The sequence below is a fragment of the Medicago sativa genome, chromosome 7 (assembly GCF_051527215.1).
Source record: "Medicago sativa cultivar Bolivia chromosome 7, Bolivia_mono, whole genome shotgun sequence".
NCBI lineage: Eukaryota > Viridiplantae > Streptophyta > Magnoliopsida > Fabales > Fabaceae > Medicago > Medicago sativa.
Window position 1 is genome coordinate 5,990,154 of NC_140755.1, and position 23,100 is coordinate 6,013,253.

Sequence of the window (23,100 nt, forward strand, 5' to 3'; positions counted from 1 at the left end):
TTGACCGGATCCTGGTCTAACCGCCTATATCAATTACTAGCCAAATATATACTATTAAGGGAGCCACTCCAAATAAGTTTACCATTAGTGTCCTAATCAATTATGATACTATAAACACAATCTTGATGAAAGGATGGAAAATTAGTGGAGTTTGTTGAAGTTTCAATCTCCATTTTCATGCAAATCACAAGGACGATGGTTTGTGTCCCTAAAATGAATATAAGGCATACCAATCCATTTATTATAGAAAATAAACATTTGGCAACTCCTAACTTGAAATTGGGAACGAGGAGGGAACTAATATGAATAGTGGAGGCAGCGAAAAAATAAACGCACCATAAAAAATAGTTGAAGAGTTACCATTGGATGAAATTCATGTGAGTCTCATCATTTTATATGGAACTTATTTCTAAAGTTATCCACGTGTAGTTCATTTAATAAAAGAGTGAATATTAGAAAGTAAATGTCGATAACATCCATCTTTTATCAAAAGCACGAGAAAGAATTCAAACACTAAAAAATTAAAATAATTTGTGCTATTTTTCCAGCCGCTATATCGACCAATGCAAATCAACCAAATAAAAATGATTATGAATATGGACCAAAACAAAGTTAAAAATGGGACCAACAGAAACCAGTCCTTCGATCTTTGAATATATGTTATAATTTTTTATATATCTTATATATGTTGTGCATTTAAATATTTATATTTCTTCGCTAAACCATATATTTTCAACTTTTTATATTCTTTCGCTAAACCATATTTTCAACTTGGTTCCCTTAAACATAATTCATAATTCATGGTTCCGCTACTATATGGTACGTACGAGTATTGTATGCTTACTTGGTATGTCACTAGTTTGAATGCTTTATGAGTGCGGTATAAAAATCAGTAGGGTAATAGTCATTTTAGCTCTTGAATAAACTATGAATAGTTACAAAAGTTCTTTTATGTATCGAAATTTTAAAATAGTTTTCGATTATGCACTTCGTTAGTCAAAATAGTCCATGATATAAAGATTATTTTGAAATTTTGATACAGTCAAAGACAATTATGACTACTTGATATACATTCAAGAACTAAAATGATTAATGTTGAAATCAATATTTGATTTTTTTTAAGGAAAATCAATATTTGATTTATAATTAAATAATTTGTAATAATCTTAACCAAAAAAAATATTGGTATTAATAAAATTGCAGAAGTCCATATCGTCGTGTTTCTGAAAAGAGTGATTCGTATTTGTAGAGTTTAGAGGAGAATGAAAGAGATTCAACAACAACAGCATCATAAGCTTCTGATTCTATACGCAACTCAAACCGGTAACGCATTGGATGCTGCTGAACGTCTTGCTCGTGAAGCTGAACGTAGAGCTTGCCCCATCAATCTTCTTTCTCTTCATCAATATGATCCTGTACAATTTCTTTACTTTTTGCCATTTTCAATGTTGGGTTTTGTTCATAATCCTTTTTTGATTTCAAAGTTTGAATTTTTGTATAATGGGTTGCTTTGTTATGATTGCAGAATCTATTGCCACAGGAAGAAGCTGTGGTTTTTGTGGTTTCTACTACTGGTCAGGGTGATACTCCTGATTCTATGAAGGTAAATGCTTCTTTCAAACCATTTTTTTAATGTTTTACTTAATGATGTTGGTAACAAAAATTGATTTTGGATTAATTGATTTTACTTAATAAGTTGAATGTAAAGTGGTTTATGCTTGGATGTATTTTAAGTAAAAGTGAGATGTACAACAAATTTTAATGTAAAAATCAGGTTTAGACTCAAACCTACAAATTCTAGCTTTAAGTTGAAATCAATTCTACTTAAGAGCAGCCAAACATGTCAAAATCAATTTTAGCTGCTCCAAACATAGGCTTAGGGGCAGTTTGTAACTGATCGTGATTAAAAATCACTGAGTTTTTCAACTATTTGTTAATTCTATTCTTAAAAAATGATAATCTGTTTAAAATAGGAAGCTTGCTTTGAGTAGCTTATTTTGATGAATTTTTTTAACAGTGATTTTCATTTTGGTGAAAAATCACAAAATAGCTTATGATTTTCTTTTTAGAAATCTATAAATTATTGAACGTCAAAATCACAAGTCAAGACTTTTCTTTGCATTAGTTGAGGTTGTTTTTAATCTATAGTTTTACTGATAGTTCTTTTGTGGTTCCAGGTCTTTTGGAGGTTTCTTCTTCAGAGAAGCCTAAGCCAGCATTGGCTGAAAGGAGTACACTACGCCGTTTTCGGTTTGGGCGATTCTGGTTATCAGAAGTACAATGTATGTTTATTGATTTGTGACTTGTGTTTGAAAAGTCTTGTGTCTTTCATTTGGTTAGATTAATTATTGCAATACTTTTGAGTTTTATATCGTTTATTGATTATTTACCTTGATGCTGAATCACTGAACAAAAATAGGCCCTGAATGATATTTTGATAATGATTACGTAATTTGAAAAATTCCGATCGATAGTACAAAATTTATTGTTTTGCACGTATATTTATTTTGTTTAGTTACATGTTTTGAACAAAACCTTGGGAATTGTGGCAGTTTGTTGCAAAGAAGCTGGACAAAAGATTAAAGGACCTTGGAGGAACAACTATTTTAGAAAGAGGCTTGGGAGATGATCAGCACCCTTCAGGGTATGTTTATGAATTATGTTGTCAATTAAGAGTATTCTACTTGATTTAGTATAAAAAATTACATCTGTTCTTGTGGAGCGTGAAAAGGTTTGATGTGATTAGATTAATGGTTTATCTAGAATGTAATCCTTGAGATTGAGCATTCTTGTTTCTAATAGTTGTTGGTATTCACTCAAATGTGTAAATATTTCTATGTTGTTCTTTGATAAATGCTTCCTTGGATGATATGAATCTACCCTATATAGGATTTTTATATTATATACATTGTTACTGTTAGAATATACATAGTTTGATTACTCTTTATTGAATTGTATGTAGTTTAGAGACTATAGTGTTAGTAGAGACTCTAGTGATAGCTTGCTGTGCAAGCTTTAATAATTTCTTCTTCAATATTGAAATGTAGATATTTTATTTAAGTGACTAATGATAGTATAATTATTTGTAGCTATGAAGGTACTCTTGATCCCTGGATGTCTTCTCTATGGAGAATGTTAAACACAATCAAACCAGAATTCTTACCAAATGGTCCAGATGTTTCGATTCAAGATACGGTGTTGATTGACCGACCTAAAGTCCAAATCACATATCACAATATTGAGTCACATTTTTCAACTGCCTCAGGTATCACAAACTCGGTAAATTCTTGGTTGGCTTGCAATATTCCATTAGCTATTATTGTGACCTAATCTCAGACAATCTATTTATGTATGTTTATTTTGTCGTCTACAATTTATCACTGGTATGAATTTAATATGATGCATATTATATGCTACTTTGCGTATTAAGTATTAGCCAGCACAAATTTGGTTGAACCTTTGTTTTCATTACTTCACCACCAGACATTTTCTGAAGTGTATGGCAAGTTATTTGCCGTCAATGAAGCAAAAATACGGACACGGACACCGGACACGACACGGACACTGACACGCCGACACGGCTAATAATTTGAGAAAAATCACATATTTCAGTGTAATTATAAGTGTCGGTATCGTGTTGGTGTCGGACACGACACGTGTCCGACACCGGGACACGCCTAATTCAAGGAGTGTCCGTGCTTCATAGTTTGCCGTGTGATGTGTGTTTGAATTACATATGGTACATTATTTTTAAGTTATTGATGCTTAAACTCCAAAGTTTGAATCTTGTCATATTTGGGCGAAAACACACACTAGTTGTTTTCTTTCAAGTGTGTATAAGTTTTGCTTTAGTGTTTTCAATGCATGATTCACCGTGGTTGAGTTTTTCTTGTAAATTGTCATGGTTTGATTTTGAGTGGCACATTTTTACCCTCACTGTTGATTATAAAATTTTAGTTGTTCTTTTATATTTGATTAGATGATCATATGATTCTTACAGACATTGGGAGTGTTCGTTCAATGCATCCTGGAAAATCATCTTCTGACAGAAGTGGGCATCCTGACTGCTTTCTTAAGATGGTACTGGTTAATAAACCTCATCTTGGGTAGTTTGTAAACTATATTTAGACTATGCTCATTCTATTTGTATGCATTGCCCCGGCCAACCTGTATAGCAATAAGTCAAATTCATTAGGTCTTTCAACGTAAAGAATGAGACATTTGATATGTAGTTTTATTCTGGTTTCTGTCCATTAAGAGTAACATGTGGAATGTTATTTATGTATGTATCAATAATATAGGAAAGCATATATGGATGTGAATGATTGTATTTGTCATAGTTCTGTTATCTGTTGCATGCTTCAATTTATTTGATTCTGAGTTTCTGATCATGCAGGTGAAGAATCTTCCTTTGACCAGACCAAACTGTGGAAAAGATGTTCGTCATTTTGAATTTGAACTTGAGTCACATGTAAGTTATCCTATTTCTTTAACCTTGATGTACCTGTATATCGGTGTTTGTATCTTGTTGAAAGATACGAAAGGCTTGTGTCGAAATTTGTATGTATTACTCAGTGGAGCTCTTTTATATACATAGAATCAAAATTCACCATGATTTGGATTCTATTTTACTTACATCATGTGTTAAAATAGATATGAAGTTATTCATCTTCCTTCTTTGAATTAACGTATGGGTTTTGGGTTCCTCAGGCTATCGAGTATGACACTGGTGATGTTCTTGAGATTCTCCCTGGTCAAGATTCAGCTGCAGTTGATGCTTTCATACGACGTTGTAATTTGGATCCTGATGCATTCATCAGTGTAAGTCTTTCAAGAGTAGTTAATGTTATATTATATTAAAAATATCTTCATCTTAACATATAACATCTTAGATCATCCCAGTTTTCTTGTTTGTTTATATTCCATGATTTGTTCCCCTATTTCATTAGGATTAAGAGTCTTTCATGATTAGTTTCAGTATTTGGTTAGTATTAGAATAAATAAGGGTATCAGTATAATCTTATTATTTTGAGTATTCCATTTCCCTCCCTCTATACTAAACCCTATAAATTCAACAGTTAATATTAATGTGGTGCTCTCCCTATAGTTTCAGTATTTGCAATGTTTTAGAAGTGATGCTCTCTCTGGTGCTTGCTTGTACTTTGGTTTGTACATGGTAGATCTCTTAAGTTGGATTTTAGGGAAAGGCGTGATTAGTTATTTGCTGTAGGATAGTTATGTATTTGGAGTGGCAGTTATCTGCGTGGATATAGATATATATACATATAGAAATTGTGGGGGAATGTGTTTTTTTACCATTTGTGCAGTGTTTGAAAGAGGGAACTGCTTGTATAATTCTGGTTTATACTTGAATAATTATTAGGAGCCATCCAAATTGTGTTCAAACTTTTGAGTTTAATAGTACATGCCTTCAACTCAACAGCATCAAAAACTTTTGTCAAAATAAAGCATAGATATTTTTTATTAGATTCATACTTTTGTTTGATTTAAGTGCTTGTATAATATTTTCTTATAAGAAATCCCCTGATTTTCAGGTTAGTCCTAGAGGAACGGATGATTGCAATGGACATGGCTCTAGAATACCCGTAAAATTAAAAACTTTTGTGGAACTGACTATGGATGTAGCTTCTGCTTCACCTCGGCGGTATTTCTTTGAGGCAAGATGCTGTATGTTTGTTTGACTTTCCTTTTAAAGTCATTTTAGAGATAATTACATAACGAGTAAATTGTCATATTGGCCCTTGAATGTGAGTCACTATCACTATAGTGCATGAATGTATCAAAATTACAAAACATGCCTAAATTATTACTTACATAGTTGAATTCAATGTTCGCTATTTCTTGCATTTTATATCCTACCCTTCTTTTTATTTGAAATTTCACTTTGGGATTATATGATTTAATGAGTTAATAAATAAAATGCTTGAGTTGGTAGCATTGTGAGATCAATCATAAACCCACACAATGGCCTGATAATGCTGGCAAACATCTATCTTTCACCTATGTTTTGATTAACATTGTAATTGTTCCTACTCTTTCTAACATCTAGGATGATAATGGACCTGTATGCTTTGGAATGCCTTTTTTTTTTATTGTTCACTTTTATATAAAAACTGGATGTATTGTTCATGTTAATGTATGAAAAATTAATTAAAAGCTACATGAATGAAGAGTTCTATAAACATGCTTTTAATATACCTGTATTTTCCTCATTAAAAGCTAACTTAGCAACAATTTGATGTCTCAGGTTATGAGCTTTTTTGCAACAGCTGAACATGAGAAGGAAAGACTTCAGTATTTTTCTTCACCTGAAGGAAGAGATGACCTTTACCAATACAACCAGAAGGAGAGGAGAACTGTTCTTGAGGTGAGGTCAATCAATTGTGCATTATTTTTCTTTGAATCAATTCACTAGTTTTTTATGCATTGAAATCTTTATCTAACTGATTTTGGACTCTTTTCTTACTAAGATGTAGGCAACTTCATACTTTGTAGAAAATATTTCTGATATATTTTGAAGTTGTAATTAGAGTACAAACACTAATTCGTTTAAATAGAATATATTTTGAAGCCATAATTTGTGACATTCTATGCTCGTTTTCTTGCTTGTTTAGATAGTCCTTGATTATATGCTTTCATTTTCTTGTCAGTTTCATTAAATCAATTTTATGCATATATTTGTTTTATTTTTTGTGGTAAAAAAGGTGCTCGAAGATTTTCCTTCTGTTCAAATGCCACTTGAGTGGCTAATCCAATTGGTTCCTATGCTGAAAACAAGAGCATTCTCTATTTCTTCTTCTCAATCAGTTCACCCCAATCAAGTACACTTGACTGTGAGTGTGGTGTCCTGGACAACACCTTACAAGAGGAAAAAGAAAGGACTATGCTCCTCGTGGCTAGCCGCATTAGATCCCTGCGATGGTATGTACAAACAATTAGCCACTTATTGCATTTGTTTTAGGTTCCGTTTGATACATATTATAAAGATGTGATTTTGATATTCAATAATTTAGAGATTATTTTTTAGAAAAGAAATTATTGTGTTTGGCTACCGTAATAAGTATCACTTTTATAAACAAAACCATCTATAAATTTTTTTTTTTGAAGAGAAGCTACTGAAAAGTTTCTTCTATTTTGTAGTTTTTAGATTTTTTTCTTCTTTTAGATTCTCATTTTTTAAAAAGTTGAAACAAACAGATGAAAACTTCCAAAAGTGATTATTTTAAAAAAATGTTATTTGTTTAAGGAAAACTGTAACAGACAGATCATTTGTTAAGTAACTTGTTTGTGTCTTGTTTTACACAGCTGTCGGTATTCCTGCATGGTTCCAAAAAGGCTCCCTTCCTACACCATCACCATCACTTCCCCTCATACTTGTTGGACCGGGCACAGGATGTGCACCTTTTCGCGGATTTATCGAGGAAAGGGCATTGCAAAGTAAAACTATTTCCACTGCTCCAATTATGTTCTTCTTTGGCTGTTGGAATGAAGACGGTGACTTTTTATACAAAGACTTGTGGTTGAGTCATTCACAGAACAATGGTGTACTTTCAGAAGCAAATGGTGGAGGTTTCTACGTTGCTTTCTCTCGAGACCAGCCTGAGAAAGTTTATGTTCAGCATAAGATGAAGGAACACAGTGGAAGGGTTTGGAACCTATTAGCTGATGGAGCTGCTGTTTATATAGCAGGTTCATCAACCAAAATGCCTACAGATGTAACATCAGCTTTTGAGGAAATTGTATCTAAAGAAAATGAGGTTTCAAAGGAAGATGCAGTTAGGTGGATTAGGGCATTAGAAAAGTGTGGTAAATATCACATTGAAGCATGGTCTTGAGAGTTTTACTTTCGGTCAGATAGCAAGTTTGGGTCCACCATAGCTGTTTTACGGTGCAACTGTCTGCAGACGGTTGTAAAGGGTCCGGGTTCGTCAAGGAGGTCCAATCATACAGTTTTTTCTAAAGTCTAATACGGTGGCATGGATCAAATTGGTGCAAATTTTGTGGTTCTAAAATTGGACGTTTGATAGCGAAATGTTAGGCAATATTTATATTGGAAATTATTTAGATTATTAATACATGTAGTTGCCTTATTATTCTATTTATACATTGTAAATACTTGCTTCCTTGGTTTATGAAGAATGTTGGAATCTGTGTGATTTTCTTCTCCTGTTTGCACAAACGTGGTTTGCCTCATGAGCGTGAAATGTTTTCTTCATGATGGTGGTTTGATCCTCTGGCTCCAAACGGAGGGAGGGGGCTGTACCTGCAAAAAATCCAAAATATGTTCAAAGATTCTGAGTATCCGAAAAGAGCAGATTTGTTAAGCGAGTTACATCTGTTCGTTTAGCGAATCTTCACTTTGAAGTAACCTTAATATGCTAAACGGACATCCGTCTGTTTAGCGAATATTCATTTTTCTGCAAAGTATTCAATGCAATTAATAACAAAAGCCTCTGGGGAGGGCACTAGTTAAGGAGACTAATATAGTAAAACATTCTTGAAACTTGTGTAATCAAACTCTTAAAAGTGTATGAAATACTCTTCAATGTAAAATTTTCTATTCCTTCCGTTTTAAAATGAGTGTCGTTTTAGCCAAAAAAAATTTGTTTCAAAATAAATGTCACCTTCAGTTTTCAATGCAATAATAATTTTTTCTTTTCAATTGTACTCTTCAATTAATACTATATACACTACTTCTAAAATATTATTTATTCTTTAATGAAAAAAGAACCAATAGTTGATTAGGATAATTTGGTTTATCTTATTGGAAATTAACCTTGTCAACAAAGTGATATTCTCTAAATAAAGAATGGAGTATCCTTTTTCTAGATCGATTGAAAATTTATATTGTCCTATAAAATTGTTTGTCGTCAAATTCAATACATATTTATTTGTAATCATTTAAATCAGCTCTATCATTCTTTCGAATGCTTCACTCCAAGAACCAATGTAGTCGGGAGGAAGCAAGATTATCATAAAATTTTACTTTCCATCCCTTAATTTGTACTTGTGTTCATACAAATTACTCAAATTCTCAAGTTTGGGAGTTTAGGAGGAGGCAATAAAATGATTGAGAGACAAGAATCCACAAGGTAACTACAGAGTCATATATTAGTACCACTTGCAATTAAAAAGAACAGATACATTAATAAACTGAGAAAAATGAACCACGATTTTACATAAAAGAAACAATATGCAATACCATTATGAAAGATCATATATTAATTCACAAATAATGAGTATTGAACATCATTGGCTTAATTCAATTTAAAACAAACTACATATTCATCATTCATAATCATAGCAATATTTATTCTCAATTCACATCTAACTTACCTTCAAATATTTATGAATTTCTTCATCACAACGCCTATGAAGGTTAACTTTTAATCCATGCTTCATGTAAAGTGTCAAAGATAGCTTAGGAACAATAGGGTGATTCTCAACAACCTTAACATGGTAACGAAATATGATGCTAGCTGCAACATATTTCATTTGATAGTATGCAAAATCTTTGCCTAAACACAACCTTGGTCCTCCATTAAAAGCAGTAAATTTGTAGGCAGATTCGCTCATGAAATGACCATCTTTAGTTAACCATCTTTCTGGCTTGAACTCCAAGCAATCTTTTCCCCATATATTTTCCATTCTTCCCATGGAATAAATTGCATATATCACTTTTGTCCCTTTCTTTAGTTTTATTCCATTTGGGAATATGTCATCTTCCACCACCTAAAGAAAAATCATAATGCATTTTGAAGTTCAATCAACAATTGATAGTGAAGCAAAAGTGTCCGGATTAATTTTGAGATGAAGCAAAACATGACAAAAAATTGTTTCAATCTTATGAAAAAACATTTTTTTCAATCAGGGATTAAACTTGAATACTACCAAAACATTCTGACATTAATTGAAGCACATTAATCAAGTAAACAATCATTTTAGTCTTTAAATATGAAATGTTGTCACCACGGTCCCTAAATGTATTGAAATGACAAAAACATCATTTGGTGTATCTTTTGTCATACTAATAACAAATGAAAAACTCATTTGAGAACTAAACTGACTAACGCAAGTCATATTCAGTAACTATTGTGACTCCGTGCGCCTCACACGTTTAAGAATCAAAATGTCAATGAACGCAAAAATACAAATATCTAAAATTGAACTGTTATTACCTCCTTATGATCCACAGGCACAGAAGGGTACAATCTAAGAGCTTCTGAAAGAGCAGCATGCAAATAATCCATCTTCTTAATCTCTTCTGACCTAAATCTCAAACAATCATCAAAATCTTCCCTCTGACTCACCACCCTGCAAATTTCTTGTAATATTTTCTCCTCAACTTGATGATTCTGATCAACCAACCAGAAAAACCAGCTCAAAGCAACTGAAGAAGTGTCTCTCCCAGCTAATATAAAATTTACACAAATATCCCTCAAAAACTTATCTGAATAAGACTTTCCATTCTCATCCTTAAGCCTCATAAACACAGTTAACAAATCCGATTTTTCCTTATCGTCTTCATTTGGCAAAGAAAGTTCTTTCATTCTTGCCCTTATAACATTCTCTGCAAATTCATCAACTTTTTGTATTGATTTCTTAAGCTTTCTTTCCATACCTAAGTTAAGAAACCTCATAGCCTTCCATACACAAATCGGCACGACAAATCGAAACAAAATAGCTTCTGTTGCATCCTCAAAAGCTGCTGCAAAGGGAATTTCAGGCAAATGAGGTTGTAAACAACCAGGATCAACACCAAAAGCTATCATACAAACATTATCAAAAGTTAGTCTCAGCAAAATATCTTGAAGATCTATGGCAACATTTTTCTTCAATGATAATTCTAAGACTGGTATGAGCCTATTGTTCACAAGCTCAAAAATTGACTCAATTGTTAACTTTCTAAAATTCGTCGAATGAAACTCGATACTCGCTATTTTCCTTTGTTTCTGCCATGTTTCATTGTCAGCAGCGAAAATACCGTCTCCGAGTAATTCAGAAACTATGTCTCTGAAATAGTTTCCTTTAGGGTAAATAGTGAACTTTGTTTTGAGAACATGTTCTAAATTTCGAGGTTCTGAGGTTATAACATAGTTGAGGCTAGTGAACCATGCCCCTCTGAATCTAGATGTTCCATTGTTATGCTTAAGAATGTCAGTGATCCATTCATACAAGTTTGTTTTGAGTCCTTTGATTAAATAAGGCAGCATTCCAAAAATAGGCCAATTGGGTAGGCCATGACCATGATGTTTTTTCGATCTTAACGAACGAATGAATATGAAAACAATGGCTGCAATAATAATCTCAGTGATTTGAATATTTTTCAAGACCAAGATGATGTGAGAAAACAAGATTTCTGTGGCTGCAGCCATGTTTGAAGTGTAGCATGAAGATGTGAGGTTGAAGTTGAAAGTGTTAGTTTTGGTCATGGTATGTGGAAATGCATCAACATTGTAAATTTTGTGTGTGATATAATGTTATGTTTTTTTTTTTTTTTTTTTTCTTGTGGTGATTAAAATTTTACTTTTTGGTTTGAATTTTGTAGCTGAAATTGACGTTTGTGGCAACATTGTTTACTTTTGAAATGACTAAGTACCTTGTATAGTTTTAGTTTTGTTTTTTGGGGACTTTGAGAATGTTTTGATTGTTGGGATTTGAGAATAGAATTCTTGGTACAATATTGGTTTCATTGTGAAATAGGAAATATAAACGTGATGACATAATTTGTAGTATGATGATGAATAGGAGAGGAGGATGTGAGGTGGGTGAGGCTGGACTAGTTATTAAGTACAACAAATTTGTACAATTTTTGGTATGATGATGTATAGACAATTTTTGGTATGATGATGGATAGGAGAGGAGGATGTGAGGTGGGTGAGGCTGGACTATCTAAGTAGCAACAAATTTGTACAATTTTTGATATGATGATGAATAGGAGAGGACGATGTGAGGTGGGTGAGGCTGGACACACATAAGTGGAGGAGTGGAGATTCGAACTCCGATCATGGCATCCAACCTAACGTGTATTCAACCTTTTTGTCAATTGAGTTAGGATTTGGGAGCTTAATGTTTTTTTTTTCTATCAACTATTTATTACTCTCAACTTTCAATTCTATTAATTTTAAAATAACTATTGCATATAGAGTACTACATCAAACTTGAAGATATTCAAGAATTTACCTTTAAAAATTTACCTACCATTGTTGGTCCCCCATATGGGGTCACCATATTTCTGATCCAATAATACTTTGATTTCAGTAAACAGAGAAAGGAACTCAATCATGTGTTGAAGTGAGTTTTGAGTTGTTTGTTATGGTGTGCCTAATTAGTCTAATTTAGTAATAGTCAAATTCATTATTAGTGATGGATTGTAGTGTAATTAGGTTGTTTGGCTGTTGTCTTATGTATTTTGACCTGATTTGTAATCTTGGCTAGTACCTATCATCCAATTGGCTCCATTGTATTAAATATTAATCACCTTAAATTACTAGTGTTAAAAATACATAGGTAGATATTTAAAATTTGAAACAATTATAACAACCAATGTAGAAATATAAATGGTACCATAACCCACCATACATAGTATATCATTCTAATTGGGAAGGAAATCCAGTGTGGCTCATTGTATCACATGAAGGAAAATTTACAATCCCCTACCCCACAATGAATATCCTTTCTTGAACAAAATTCCTATTTTATCTTTGATGTTTTTTTAAAGAAATAAGTTAAAAACTTCTTATGTGGAGATAAAGGTCCACTTATCTAGATATTTAAATATCTAGATTATTTATTTGCTAATTTTTCGACTAACAAAGCCTCCATAGAGAGATCACAGTCAAAAGGGGCCCCAAAAGAGATGTATAGGGGACAAGGGGTGGGAATAGGTCGGCCGAGTCAAGTTTGTTTAAATAAATTATCTCACGAATATGAAAAAAATATCATTTGAGAGTTATCTCACGGATAACTTAGACATTTATATGAAACCAAAAGAACAACCATCATTTTTTTATTGTTAATTATATCTCAGTCTAGTTTAAACATATTGGCCTATGTTGATTTTTGTGCTCGATTCTTGTTTAGGTTTATACCTAGATATTGTTTCATATTATTGGCAGGAAAATTTGGTGCTCTTAACTAGTTTACATATCTATTTAACTAAAGCCAAACATATCATAGCATATCAAAATTCACTTAAACACATATTTCCTCTGATTCATACAGTACTGAAAATAAAAACAAAAAACTCAGTAACATATCATATCTCACTTATTTGACATCTTACATTGCAAGAACCAAGAAAGTAAGAAACAGCAATTTCACATAAATAAGAACAAGCACTATCTTATCAAAGGCATATTATTTACATTACCTTGTTTGGGAACGCTAACTACGCTGCAAATCCAATGAGACCATTTCATTGCGAAGCTGAAGAGCCCTTTCGTCGTTTCCCTTCTGCATGTGACCAGCGATCAAAGTCTCATATATACTCACATTTGGAGCCGGCGATCGACCTTTCATAATCCTTAAATACTTCTCTGCATCATCAACCTTACCAAGACGGCAGAAACACTATCATCGATGAATAAACAGAAAATCCAGGACACGTAGACTTACACTCCATTTCATAATATATCTTAACATCTCCAAAGCAAAATCTAAATCCCCTAACCTAACCTTAATATGAACAATCAAGGAGTAAGCAACCGAATCACCAATCAAATTATTCTGCAATCAACGAGCAAGCAACTGAATCACCAATCAACTTAAACAAAGACGTATGTGAATTTCGCTTTCTAACAATTTGATCCACGATATCAACATTCCTTTGTAACAATAAACCCCCCAAAAAGGGTTTCGAACCGATTACATCTCTGTCCCAATTTTGTTTTGTTCAGAATGAGTTGCACATTAAGGTGACAATGTCGTTGTTGTTTGTGACTGTTGTGATTCTGCTTAACAGCTTCAGGTGATTGAAGACAACCAGACATATTTCGGGAGGGAACGTGAAACATGGAAAAACAATTTGTACAACCATGTCTTAGATGAGGTAATATATTCATCTAATAAAAAAAGCCAATATATTCAGGTAATAAATTGTCAACGCCTAGACAATTATAATGTAATCCCTAATTCTATATACCACAACTCGCCAACTAATTATATAACCCTCTTCCAATCTCCCATTTTGGGAGGATGCAATGTTTGTCAAACCTCTTAATTTTCACACAGGTTTTTTCCAACTAAAGAAATAGAAACATGGACATCAGCTCTTATAATTAGCAACATTTGCATTTAAGTGATTCCACACATATGAAGCCAAAAGCATAATCGTATATGAACTTACGGAATACAATGGACAGGACAAGATTGTGTTGCGTCGAAGCGTCATCAATTTTCTGTTTGTAATCAGGCCATTTAGCAACAACTCTTGCTTTCCATAAACTGATTCTATAGCAAAATCATTTCATCTAACATGGCACATTTAGGGCAACCAGGCTGAGTATATGAGTCTGCCAATGCCTGTGAAGCCTTTGAATTCTGAACTCTTTGCTTGCTCGTACATCACATTATCTCATACAATCAATCAAAAAGTGGCAGATAATTTTACTTGAAATTATTCTGCAAACACATAAATTCTTAAATTCAGTATTATTTGATGATCAACATATTCTCAGTTCAAATGAAAAATCTCATAAGGAAGGTTCTTTTTTATTGTCTGATTAAACAAGCATTATACAGTGTATGTATCAATCTCACAATTAAAATACTATTTTGTAAACAATGACTGAAAATTTGAGAAGCCAGCTATTCTTTAGAAATATAGAGGATATAAGCTACTCTTATGTAATTTAAATAACAGTTTACAGTCCTCGAAGGAGTAGCCCGGTTTGAGTCGGGACACTGAATGAGTTATATGCAGGAGGTACATGGTTCAACCTCTACTACTAACATTTTCTCCTCTCCCTAACAAACTAACTTCTAACATTTGCCTATCAAAAACCATAATAACAGTGTACATGTTAATTAGTTTGTTTGGGATAGGAGAAAGAGACCAAAGTACACTTAATAATCAACAATTTCACCACAAGACAACTCCACTGTATAAGCCAAGCTATAACCAACAAGGATATGTAGTTTAGTACTACAAAATTTCAACATCAACCAATAAATCATTGTCTGGTATTTCCCTATTCTTCTTCAATTTTGTATGTAAATCAAGAAGTAAATACTTTAGCATTTCAAATTGAGAATGTGATTTATCATTGACTACAAATACTTGCACAGTATTTCCGACTTCAATCCAACTACAACCTGGCTGTTTCTTTAACCCGTTGTCTTTCATTTTCATCCTAACATTGGCAGCTTCTTCCCTCATCCCAACAGAAGCATATACATATTTGAAGCTAATAAATAGGTGTCTGCATTTTCTGGTTCCATTTTCAAGACTTTATCAGCTACGAGCTTCCCAATATCAGCATTCCCGTGCACGCTACATCCAGCTAGGAGTGCACCCCAAACAGACAATGACACCTCTTTTCCGAGTTCCTCAATGATATCTAAAGCTTCATCCAGCCTTCCGGCACGACCACAAAGATCAATCAGACAAGTATAGTGATCTTCTCTTACTTGTATATATCGGTTTTTTAAAAGCTCATCAAAGTATTTAAACCCCTCATCAAATAAACCAGCATGACTACAAGCTGTGAGAAGTTCAACAAAAGTGACATCATTGGCTTGGAAACCTAATTCTTGCATTTTATTAAATAGGCTTATTGCTTCATTGCCATATCCATGGTGTGCATAGGCAGCAATCATACCATTCCAAGCTATCAAATCCATGTGCCCGGACATTCCATCATCAAACATCTTCCTCGCAACATGAAAATCGCCACATTTTGAGTACATGTTTATCAGCGCTGATACCACGTGTGTGCTCTCCTGAAAAACTGTTTTACTAATCATTTGATGGATTTGTTGTCCTTCAGGAAGACCTGCCAAATCACTACAAGCACCTAAAACAGTCACAAAAGTTCCGGTGGTTGGTTTTTAACCCATCATTAGCTTGCATTTTGTTAAATAATTTCAATGCTTCTTCACTAAGACCATGTTGTACATACCCTGTCATCATAGCAGTCCAAGTAATGACATTCTTTTGTGGCATTGTATTAAATAGCTTCTCAGCCCTATTCAAGTCCCCATTCTGAATAAAACCCGTAACCATTGTATTCCAAGAAGGCATATCCCTCTCCGGCATTCTCTCAAACAACATCAAAGCCTCATCAAACCTTCCATTCTGCGCATAACCCGCAATCATCGCATTCCACAAAACCACATTACGAATCGGCATCCTATCAAAAATTTCCCTCGCATCATCAACTCTTCCGTTTTTCAACAAACCCGCAACCATAGTAGTCCACGAAACCACATCCCTTTCCTGCATCTCATTAAAAAGCCTCTCTGCATCATCAATCCTCCCACAATGCGCCAAATCCGTCATGACCGTATTCCAAGAAACCACATTCGGACATTCCTCTCCGGCATTCTACCAAACAAATCCAACGCCTGCTGCGTCTTTCCATTCCTCGCATACCCATCAATCATAGTATTCAATGATACAACATTCCTAACTGGCATCTCATTAAACAACCTCTCAGCTTCCTCAATTTGATTCATCTTAATATATCCACTAACCATCGCCGTCCAAACAATCACACTTTTCTTAGCATCCGGTCTATCAAACAACTCCTAGCTTCATTAATCAAACCACATTTGATATACCCAGTTACCATTGTAGTCCATAAACAAGTATCTCGTTCAGACATTTCATCGAACACCTTGCGTGCTTCATCGATCTTGCCTACTCGGCATAGCTTTGAAATGAAGTATTTGCAGCGTTTCATTTCCAAAGTAAGGGTGGCAGTGGATGATAATCTGTTTTGAAATAGGTAGCTATGAGTGATTTTGAGTTTGGGAAGCAAAATTAAGGCATACTCTCTATTAGTAATAATGAAGAGACTTAAAATATAATTGGATTGAATTATAAAAGTTGAGAATCTATTAGTCTTTTAAAGTCTTCATAAATTGTTAATGAAAGTTGACTCAATTGATAAAAATTTAATTCATTGGTAAAGTTATGAAGTTAACTCCTCTTGTCGATATGATGATCTTGTTGGTAGATGATCTATAAGTATTTCTGTAAACCTTGTTGAAACTTAATGAATATCTTGCGGGTGAGTCTTTGAAGTCCAACTTAACTAAATATTTTTCCATAAACAAAAAAGGTTCCGTAAATTTTCTTTCTTCATCAGCGACCACCCAAATGGTGACACATCACCACAATGTTATTATGTTAGGCTGAGTGTAAATCATAAATCAATTTGATTACTTTTTGTATCCAAAAGCAAATTGCAATAATAAAAGACGACTAGTGAATCAAATCCCCCTCTCTAAACTACTATGATATCAAATTCTCTAATATAAATTTCTTTATTTCTATCTTTCCATAAAATTTTAGAGGAAATATATTTTTTGGTAAATTTTTGAAGAACTTTAATTAGTGAAATAGTTAGTAGAACAATTTTTTTTAGTTTTGCATGGTTTTTGATTATCAAAGATCACCTAATTGGCCTAATTTGCATTTGAACCAATAGTTTAAAGGTCCTAATTTGAGTCTTCAAATCAGTTCAAGTCAGATTATGTGGATTATACTCGTCATCAAAGTATTATGAGAGGAAATGACCATGAAGAAAATGAAGTGGACTTGGAGCTCACACTTGGCAATTCATATCATAGTTTTATACTCTATATTTCATCTTAATTTTGAGGTATATGTATTCACATTAGTTTTTTTTATATATATATATTATATATATATATATATATATATATATATATATATATATATATATATATATATCAAGATCAAGATGAAATATAGGGTATGAACTATAATATATCATGAATCTTGGCCGAGTTTGAGCTCAAGTCCACTTCATTTTCTTCATCAGTATTTCCTCCCCATAATACTTTGATGATGAGTACTATCCACATAATGCTGACGTGAACCGACTTGAAGACTGAAATTAGGACCTAGAAACTCTTGGTTCAAATGCAAATTAGGCCAACTAGATGATCTTTGATAATCATATGAAAAACCATGCAAAACTAAAAAAAAAAAAAAGTAGAAAACAACAAACAAAAAATATTATTAACGTGAAAAACCAAAATGTAGTTTCATATATATATATATATATATATATATATATATATATATATATATATATATATATATAGGGTTTGCTAGGATACACCCACTAGTTTTTATTAAGGTGTGTTTTAGCAAAAATATAACTAAAAAGTTGTTAAATACACCTTAAGGTGAATGTTGCTAAAACACACCCACTTATTTTTTAGAAGGTGTGTTTTAGCAAGTTATAACTAAAAAGTAGTTAAATACACCTTAAGGTGTAGCTTGCTAAAACACTCCCACATAAAAACTAGTGGGTGTGTTCAAATCCCATATATATATATATAAGTTAGAAAGTAAAAATTGCTTGATCCGAAGAGAAAACAAAATGTAAAAATTGTTTTTTTCCTAAGAAAAACTTGTCAGTAACATATAAGTGAGTGATTTATTTTAAGATTTTCATCAGAGATAAATTTGGTATTTTAAAATAAATATGAGGGCAGTTATGTCAATGTAAGTAATATTGTAATAATCCGTCTTCCCTCCTCTAAAAAAACACCAATTTGGGTGGAGGGATTTGGCTCCCTTCCACTCTCTCATAAAAATTAAACGAAACACAACAACATTAAATTACTCCCTCTCATCCCCTCTGAAAATCTTGAACCAAATGGACCCTAAATTATCGAAGGAAATATATGTTCGTAAAACCATTTTTTATTCCGAAGGGACATTATATCTAGAAATGGTCTATGATCGTAAAAACAATAAGAAAGACTAGTCAACATAGACCAAAAAGGGAAAAAAATAAGGGACTTAAAAAGGATATGAAAAGAAGAAAGACCCGTCGACACAAGCAGAAAAGGGAGAAGAAAAGAAAAGAAAAAGATTCCAAGATTCAGAAGTCTTTTTCCTTTTGGAGAATGAACTACAAGTGTTCTTTATTTATAGAGAAAATTCACAATAATATGCGGAGAAACTTTGGGAACAATTAATTCACATGTTAGATCTAATACAAAATCTCAAATGAGTACCAAAATATATCATATTGAGTACAAAAATATATTATGCTATGTATCAAAATATAGTTGCATATCAAAATATTTCAGATTGCGTTCTAAAATATTTTAGAGAAACTCGGAGACTAAGAAAGCACTTTATAATAACATATTATGCTATGTACCAAAATATATTTCAGATCAAGTTCCAAAATATATTAGATTGCATACCAAAATATTTCTAATTGTGGATCAAACTATTTCAAATTGCGTTCTAAAATATTTTAGAAAAACTCGGGGACTAAGAAAGCACTTTCTAATAACGATGAAATTAATTATTTAATTTAACATTTTCAAATAATCTTGATCAAACATTTCCAAATAATAAAATATTCCTTAAAAAAAATATGAATATATATTTTTTCGCTAAGTGCTTACTACATTCACATAATTATGTATCCCCTTAAGATACACCCCTCACCGTATAAACACTACAAATGTGTGTGATCCATCCGATGTGGTATTTTCATTTTTTCAATTCACACTACAATAGTTCTACCCAATATGGGATATTATGTTTAGTCTTTTAATTCTCAATTTTCACACATGTTCCAACATGTAAATATTTACAAGATATATATATATTAGAGAAAAAAACGGAATTTTTGAAACCTAAGTTATCACAGAATACTCATACAATCACATAGAGCTCGTTTCCAAAGCATATTTATGGAAAAATAAACTACTTTTCCTTTTGTAGCTCTCTAACTTTTCTATTTACAATAGCTCTTTCACTTTTCTATTGAATTGTGATCAATGGTTTTAAATCAAATTACTGGTAAAATACCTTGTACATACAGCTAGCAGGATTTGATTTCAATTCTTCCAAATGAATTTTTTCAATTTTCTTATAAAATATTACTATATTTTTATGTATTTCCTTCCTAGTGCATTAACTTATTCAACGATCAAGTACAAACAAGCTATGGTAGTTTTAAAAATAAGACAAGCAATGTGGTCATTCTGTTTCCAAATACTTGGGTTTCTTTCTTCTTTTGAAATTCGTCAATTGTCTTAAGTACCCGTGCATAAATGTGAAGTAATTAGAATTTACTTACATTATGAGTTAATGCTTAATATACTTTGAGGATGCCAAGTCAAATAAAAAAAAGTTAAATTATGTACATATAGGTTTCTTCTTTTCATATAAATTTCACTATCACTCTTTTGTTAAACAATTGAAGCGAATATTAAGATCAAATTCTTGGGTCACTTTAAAGAAAAAGTAAAAGAGTGATAACAAATTAAGAATGGCACCTAGTCGACATTAACTAATTTATTTATCATATACATCTACAAATAGGAACATTACAAACAACAATTAATTTTTGAATACAAATCATTATTAATAACAATAGTCACTATAAACCGAGCATAGCCATAGATTGTGTTTTCAACTGACATTTCAAAAATTGAGAAACATTGTGAACATTCTTCAGCAATCCAAGAATGTAGAGTCTGAGAGAGTCTATCCAAGAATATCTTTAGGAGGGAATTCAATTGTTGAAGAAATGACAAATTTGAATTTTACAAAATGAATCCACTATTACCTAAATTCTCTTTAAGTTTTTCTTTTTGAACAACAATTCTCTAGAAGTTAACATGTCTTCTATATTCTATATCATGGTATCGGTAAACAAATTAGCATTCCATAAAATAATACAAATTAGTAACAAATTGAAGATTCTGAATATTCACTGATGAAATTATAAGGATTTACGAGGAAAAGAAGGAAAATGTTTCTCTAACACGCCAACTCATAAATATCTTCAGTGTTTTAAATCAAGAATAAGAATAAGGAGTGATTAACACTATTTGGCTTAACTATATCATTCATTAATTAATCCTATTCTTGATATTAAACATTCAATACATAACATATAAACCAATCAGCAATCATTAGGATACATTACATAAGAGCACCAACATCAAAAACTTCAATAATTGCATTTGACAAGAGACAAACAAATTTTTACATTGAAACCAAATATACAATTTGACTATTAAATAACATTCTACATGAAGGAAGAATGAGAAGTAAAATACTCTATTATTTTCTCTTCATGATATGATTATGTATCAACAACACACCAAACCTACATGTTTTATTATGTTATGTTTAAAAATTGCAACGTTAATTTGCTCTCATATCAATTTCCATCTTAAGTTCAATTGCATAAAAATAGACTCCATTAGCAAGCATAGTGAACAATAAATATGTAGATCAGACCAAGTTAAGATGGATAATTTATCTAGTTTAATTTATCCAAAAATTGAAACTTGACTTGTGGATTCATTGTTTTCATGCAAAAATTTAATTGATAAATGTGAAATGACTCATTTTGATGGTAGTGATGTTTTAAATTTCTTTTGGGGCATGAAATATAATTAACTAATTTTCAAAATCAATTTATTAAAAATCACTTGCTTCAAAAATAAAGAAATTAAAGTAGAGACAACTATGTGGTTCACGAACTTCAATTTAATAAGCACTCAAGTATAATGCTCCCCTCGAAGAAGAAGAAAAGCACTCAAGTACATTGCTATAAAAAAAAAACACAAATCTTTGAATCGTTAATTTCAATTATTTAATAAATCATTGCATCCACCATAATTTCAAGTCCTCCTGGGCATTAAAAGTTAATTTAAAAATGGGAAAAAAAAAGAGCCAAATGTTAAGACATGTTAAAATCTAAAAAGCATTGCACATGAAAATGTTATAACAATTTTTTAAAAAAAGTTATAAATGAAAAAAAAATTACGTTTTACTAAATTATTCTTTTTTATTTATCTAAAGTTGTATGAATTTACCTCCTCATGAGTGAAGGTGAGGGCAACATAAATATCACCGGCATATACACCATAGTCATTATTATTTGATAATGATCTCTTGGAACGCTATCCACATAGAACACTGTATCTAAAGGAATGTTGCATTGCATAGGAGAAACAATGCATACTAATTAATCTTTTAATTAGTTGATCAACAAACATAAAAAAAAAATTATATGTAAGTTAAGCTAATTGAAAAAGTAGACTCATTTTGCATAGCCAATAAATTTATCCGTAGGGCTCCCATATAATTCCATGGTAAATTTATTTATACCGTCAGTAATAACATAGAAATAAAAAAATTGATTCCACCAATGGTATGATCTTGTAGCTGTTATTGACAATAGTAATCGTTCAGTATGGTACTACCAAAGACAATTATGTTATAAATAACAAATTAATAGAAATGTTGTCAATTAAGTGATCGTTGGATGCTACGTTATTGCAATGACGTTTAATATGTTAGGATGCGAGTTTCAACTCACAATTCTCATTTTCTCAATATTTAGTGTGTTTGAGTTTCGTTGTTAGACTCAACAAGAAAATTAAAGTTATTAGAAGAAAAAAAATGTACCTGTTAGACTCAAAGTTGGTGCATAGTAGCTTATAGTGCTAGTTCTCACCTGTAGGTCATACTTAAGAATGACATACAGCTCTATGTTTTCTGTTTAATTATCAAAAAAGAAATAAAAATCAAACCATTGGAAAATAAATTTGTATTGCTAAATTTAATTATGTGGTGGCAACATATTCTGATTAAAACTATGTAGACAATTACAATAACTTTGAGGGAACAAAATTAAACAAGGTTTTCAAAACTATATAATCATATTACATAATTTTTTCTGCTTATCAAGAAATAAAAATCAATCCGTTAGAAAATAAATTTGACTTGTTTAAGATTCTAAGTTTATGTGGTGGTAGCAAGAAAATTACACTGAAGAGGACTCAAAAAAATAAAAACATTTTCACACAAATGTTGGTAGCAAGAAAATTACACTG

General features: G+C 32.0%; 2 protein-coding genes and 1 pseudogene across 6 annotated transcripts; 1 reads left to right on the forward strand and 2 right to left on the reverse strand.

The window, feature by feature from the left end:
- The first annotated feature begins 1,217 nt into the window (after positions 1-1,217).
- LOC146903793 (NADPH-dependent diflavin oxidoreductase 1-like) lies at positions 1,218-8,177 on the forward strand. The gene is made up of 12 exons (XM_085726288.1): positions 1,218-1,415; positions 1,526-1,603; positions 2,178-2,282; positions 2,553-2,644; positions 3,090-3,265; positions 4,001-4,080; positions 4,397-4,471; positions 4,711-4,821; positions 5,556-5,678; positions 6,269-6,388; positions 6,726-6,942; positions 7,327-8,177. Exons 1-12 carry the CDS (start codon positions 1,263-1,265, stop codon positions 7,854-7,856), a joined length of 1,860 nt encoding a protein of 619 aa, XP_085582414.1. The 5' UTR covers positions 1,218-1,262; the 3' UTR covers positions 7,857-8,177.
- On the reverse strand, positions 8,046-14,643 carry LOC146903794 (cytochrome P450 86B1-like). Of its 5 annotated transcripts, none has more exons than XM_085726293.1 (4): positions 13,394-14,643; positions 10,200-10,726; positions 9,358-9,753; positions 8,046-8,284 (listed from the first exon to the last, which is right to left on the reverse strand). In XM_085726293.1, the coding sequence occupies exons 1-4, from the start codon at positions 13,440-13,442 to the stop codon at positions 8,234-8,236; spliced, it is 1,023 nt and encodes a 340-aa protein (XP_085582419.1). In that variant the 5' UTR covers positions 13,443-14,643; the 3' UTR covers positions 8,046-8,233. The 5 variants fall into 5 exon arrangements, with proteins under 5 accessions (XP_085582419.1, XP_085582418.1, XP_085582417.1 ...); XM_085726292.1 differs by having other exon boundaries at positions 10,200-10,729; positions 13,394-13,582; XM_085726291.1 differs by having other exon boundaries at positions 10,200-10,786; positions 13,394-13,582.
- A 391-nt stretch (positions 14,644-15,034) lies between these two features.
- On the reverse strand, positions 15,035-17,004 carry LOC146903795 (pentatricopeptide repeat-containing protein At2g20540-like; annotated as a pseudogene).
- Positions 17,005-23,100: the final 6,096 nt, after the last annotated feature.

Excerpts from the sequence above, each read along its gene's own strand:
- LOC146903793 (XM_085726288.1), top strand. The coding sequence starts at position 1,263 with ATGAAAGAGATTCAACAACAACAGCATCATAAGCTTCTGATTCTATAC. Across the intron at positions 2,645-3,089 it reads GATGATCAGCACCCTTCAGG|CTATGAAGGTACTCTTGATC; the intron begins GTATGTTTATGA and ends AATTATTTGTAG. Across the intron at positions 4,472-4,710 it reads AATTTGAACTTGAGTCACAT|GCTATCGAGTATGACACTGG; the intron begins GTAAGTTATCCT and ends TGGGTTCCTCAG.
- LOC146903794 (XM_085726289.1), bottom strand. The coding sequence starts at position 11,453 with ATGACCAAAACTAACACTTTCAACTTCAACCTCACATCTTCATGCTAC. Across the intron at positions 9,754-10,199 it reads TGCCTGTGGATCATAAGGAG|GTGGTGGAAGATGACATATT; the intron begins GTAATAACAGTT and ends ATTTTTCTTTAG. Across the intron at positions 8,285-9,357 it reads AAATTCATAAATATTTGAAG|GTACAGCCCCCTCCCTCCGT; the intron begins GTAAGTTAGATG and ends GATTTTTTGCAG.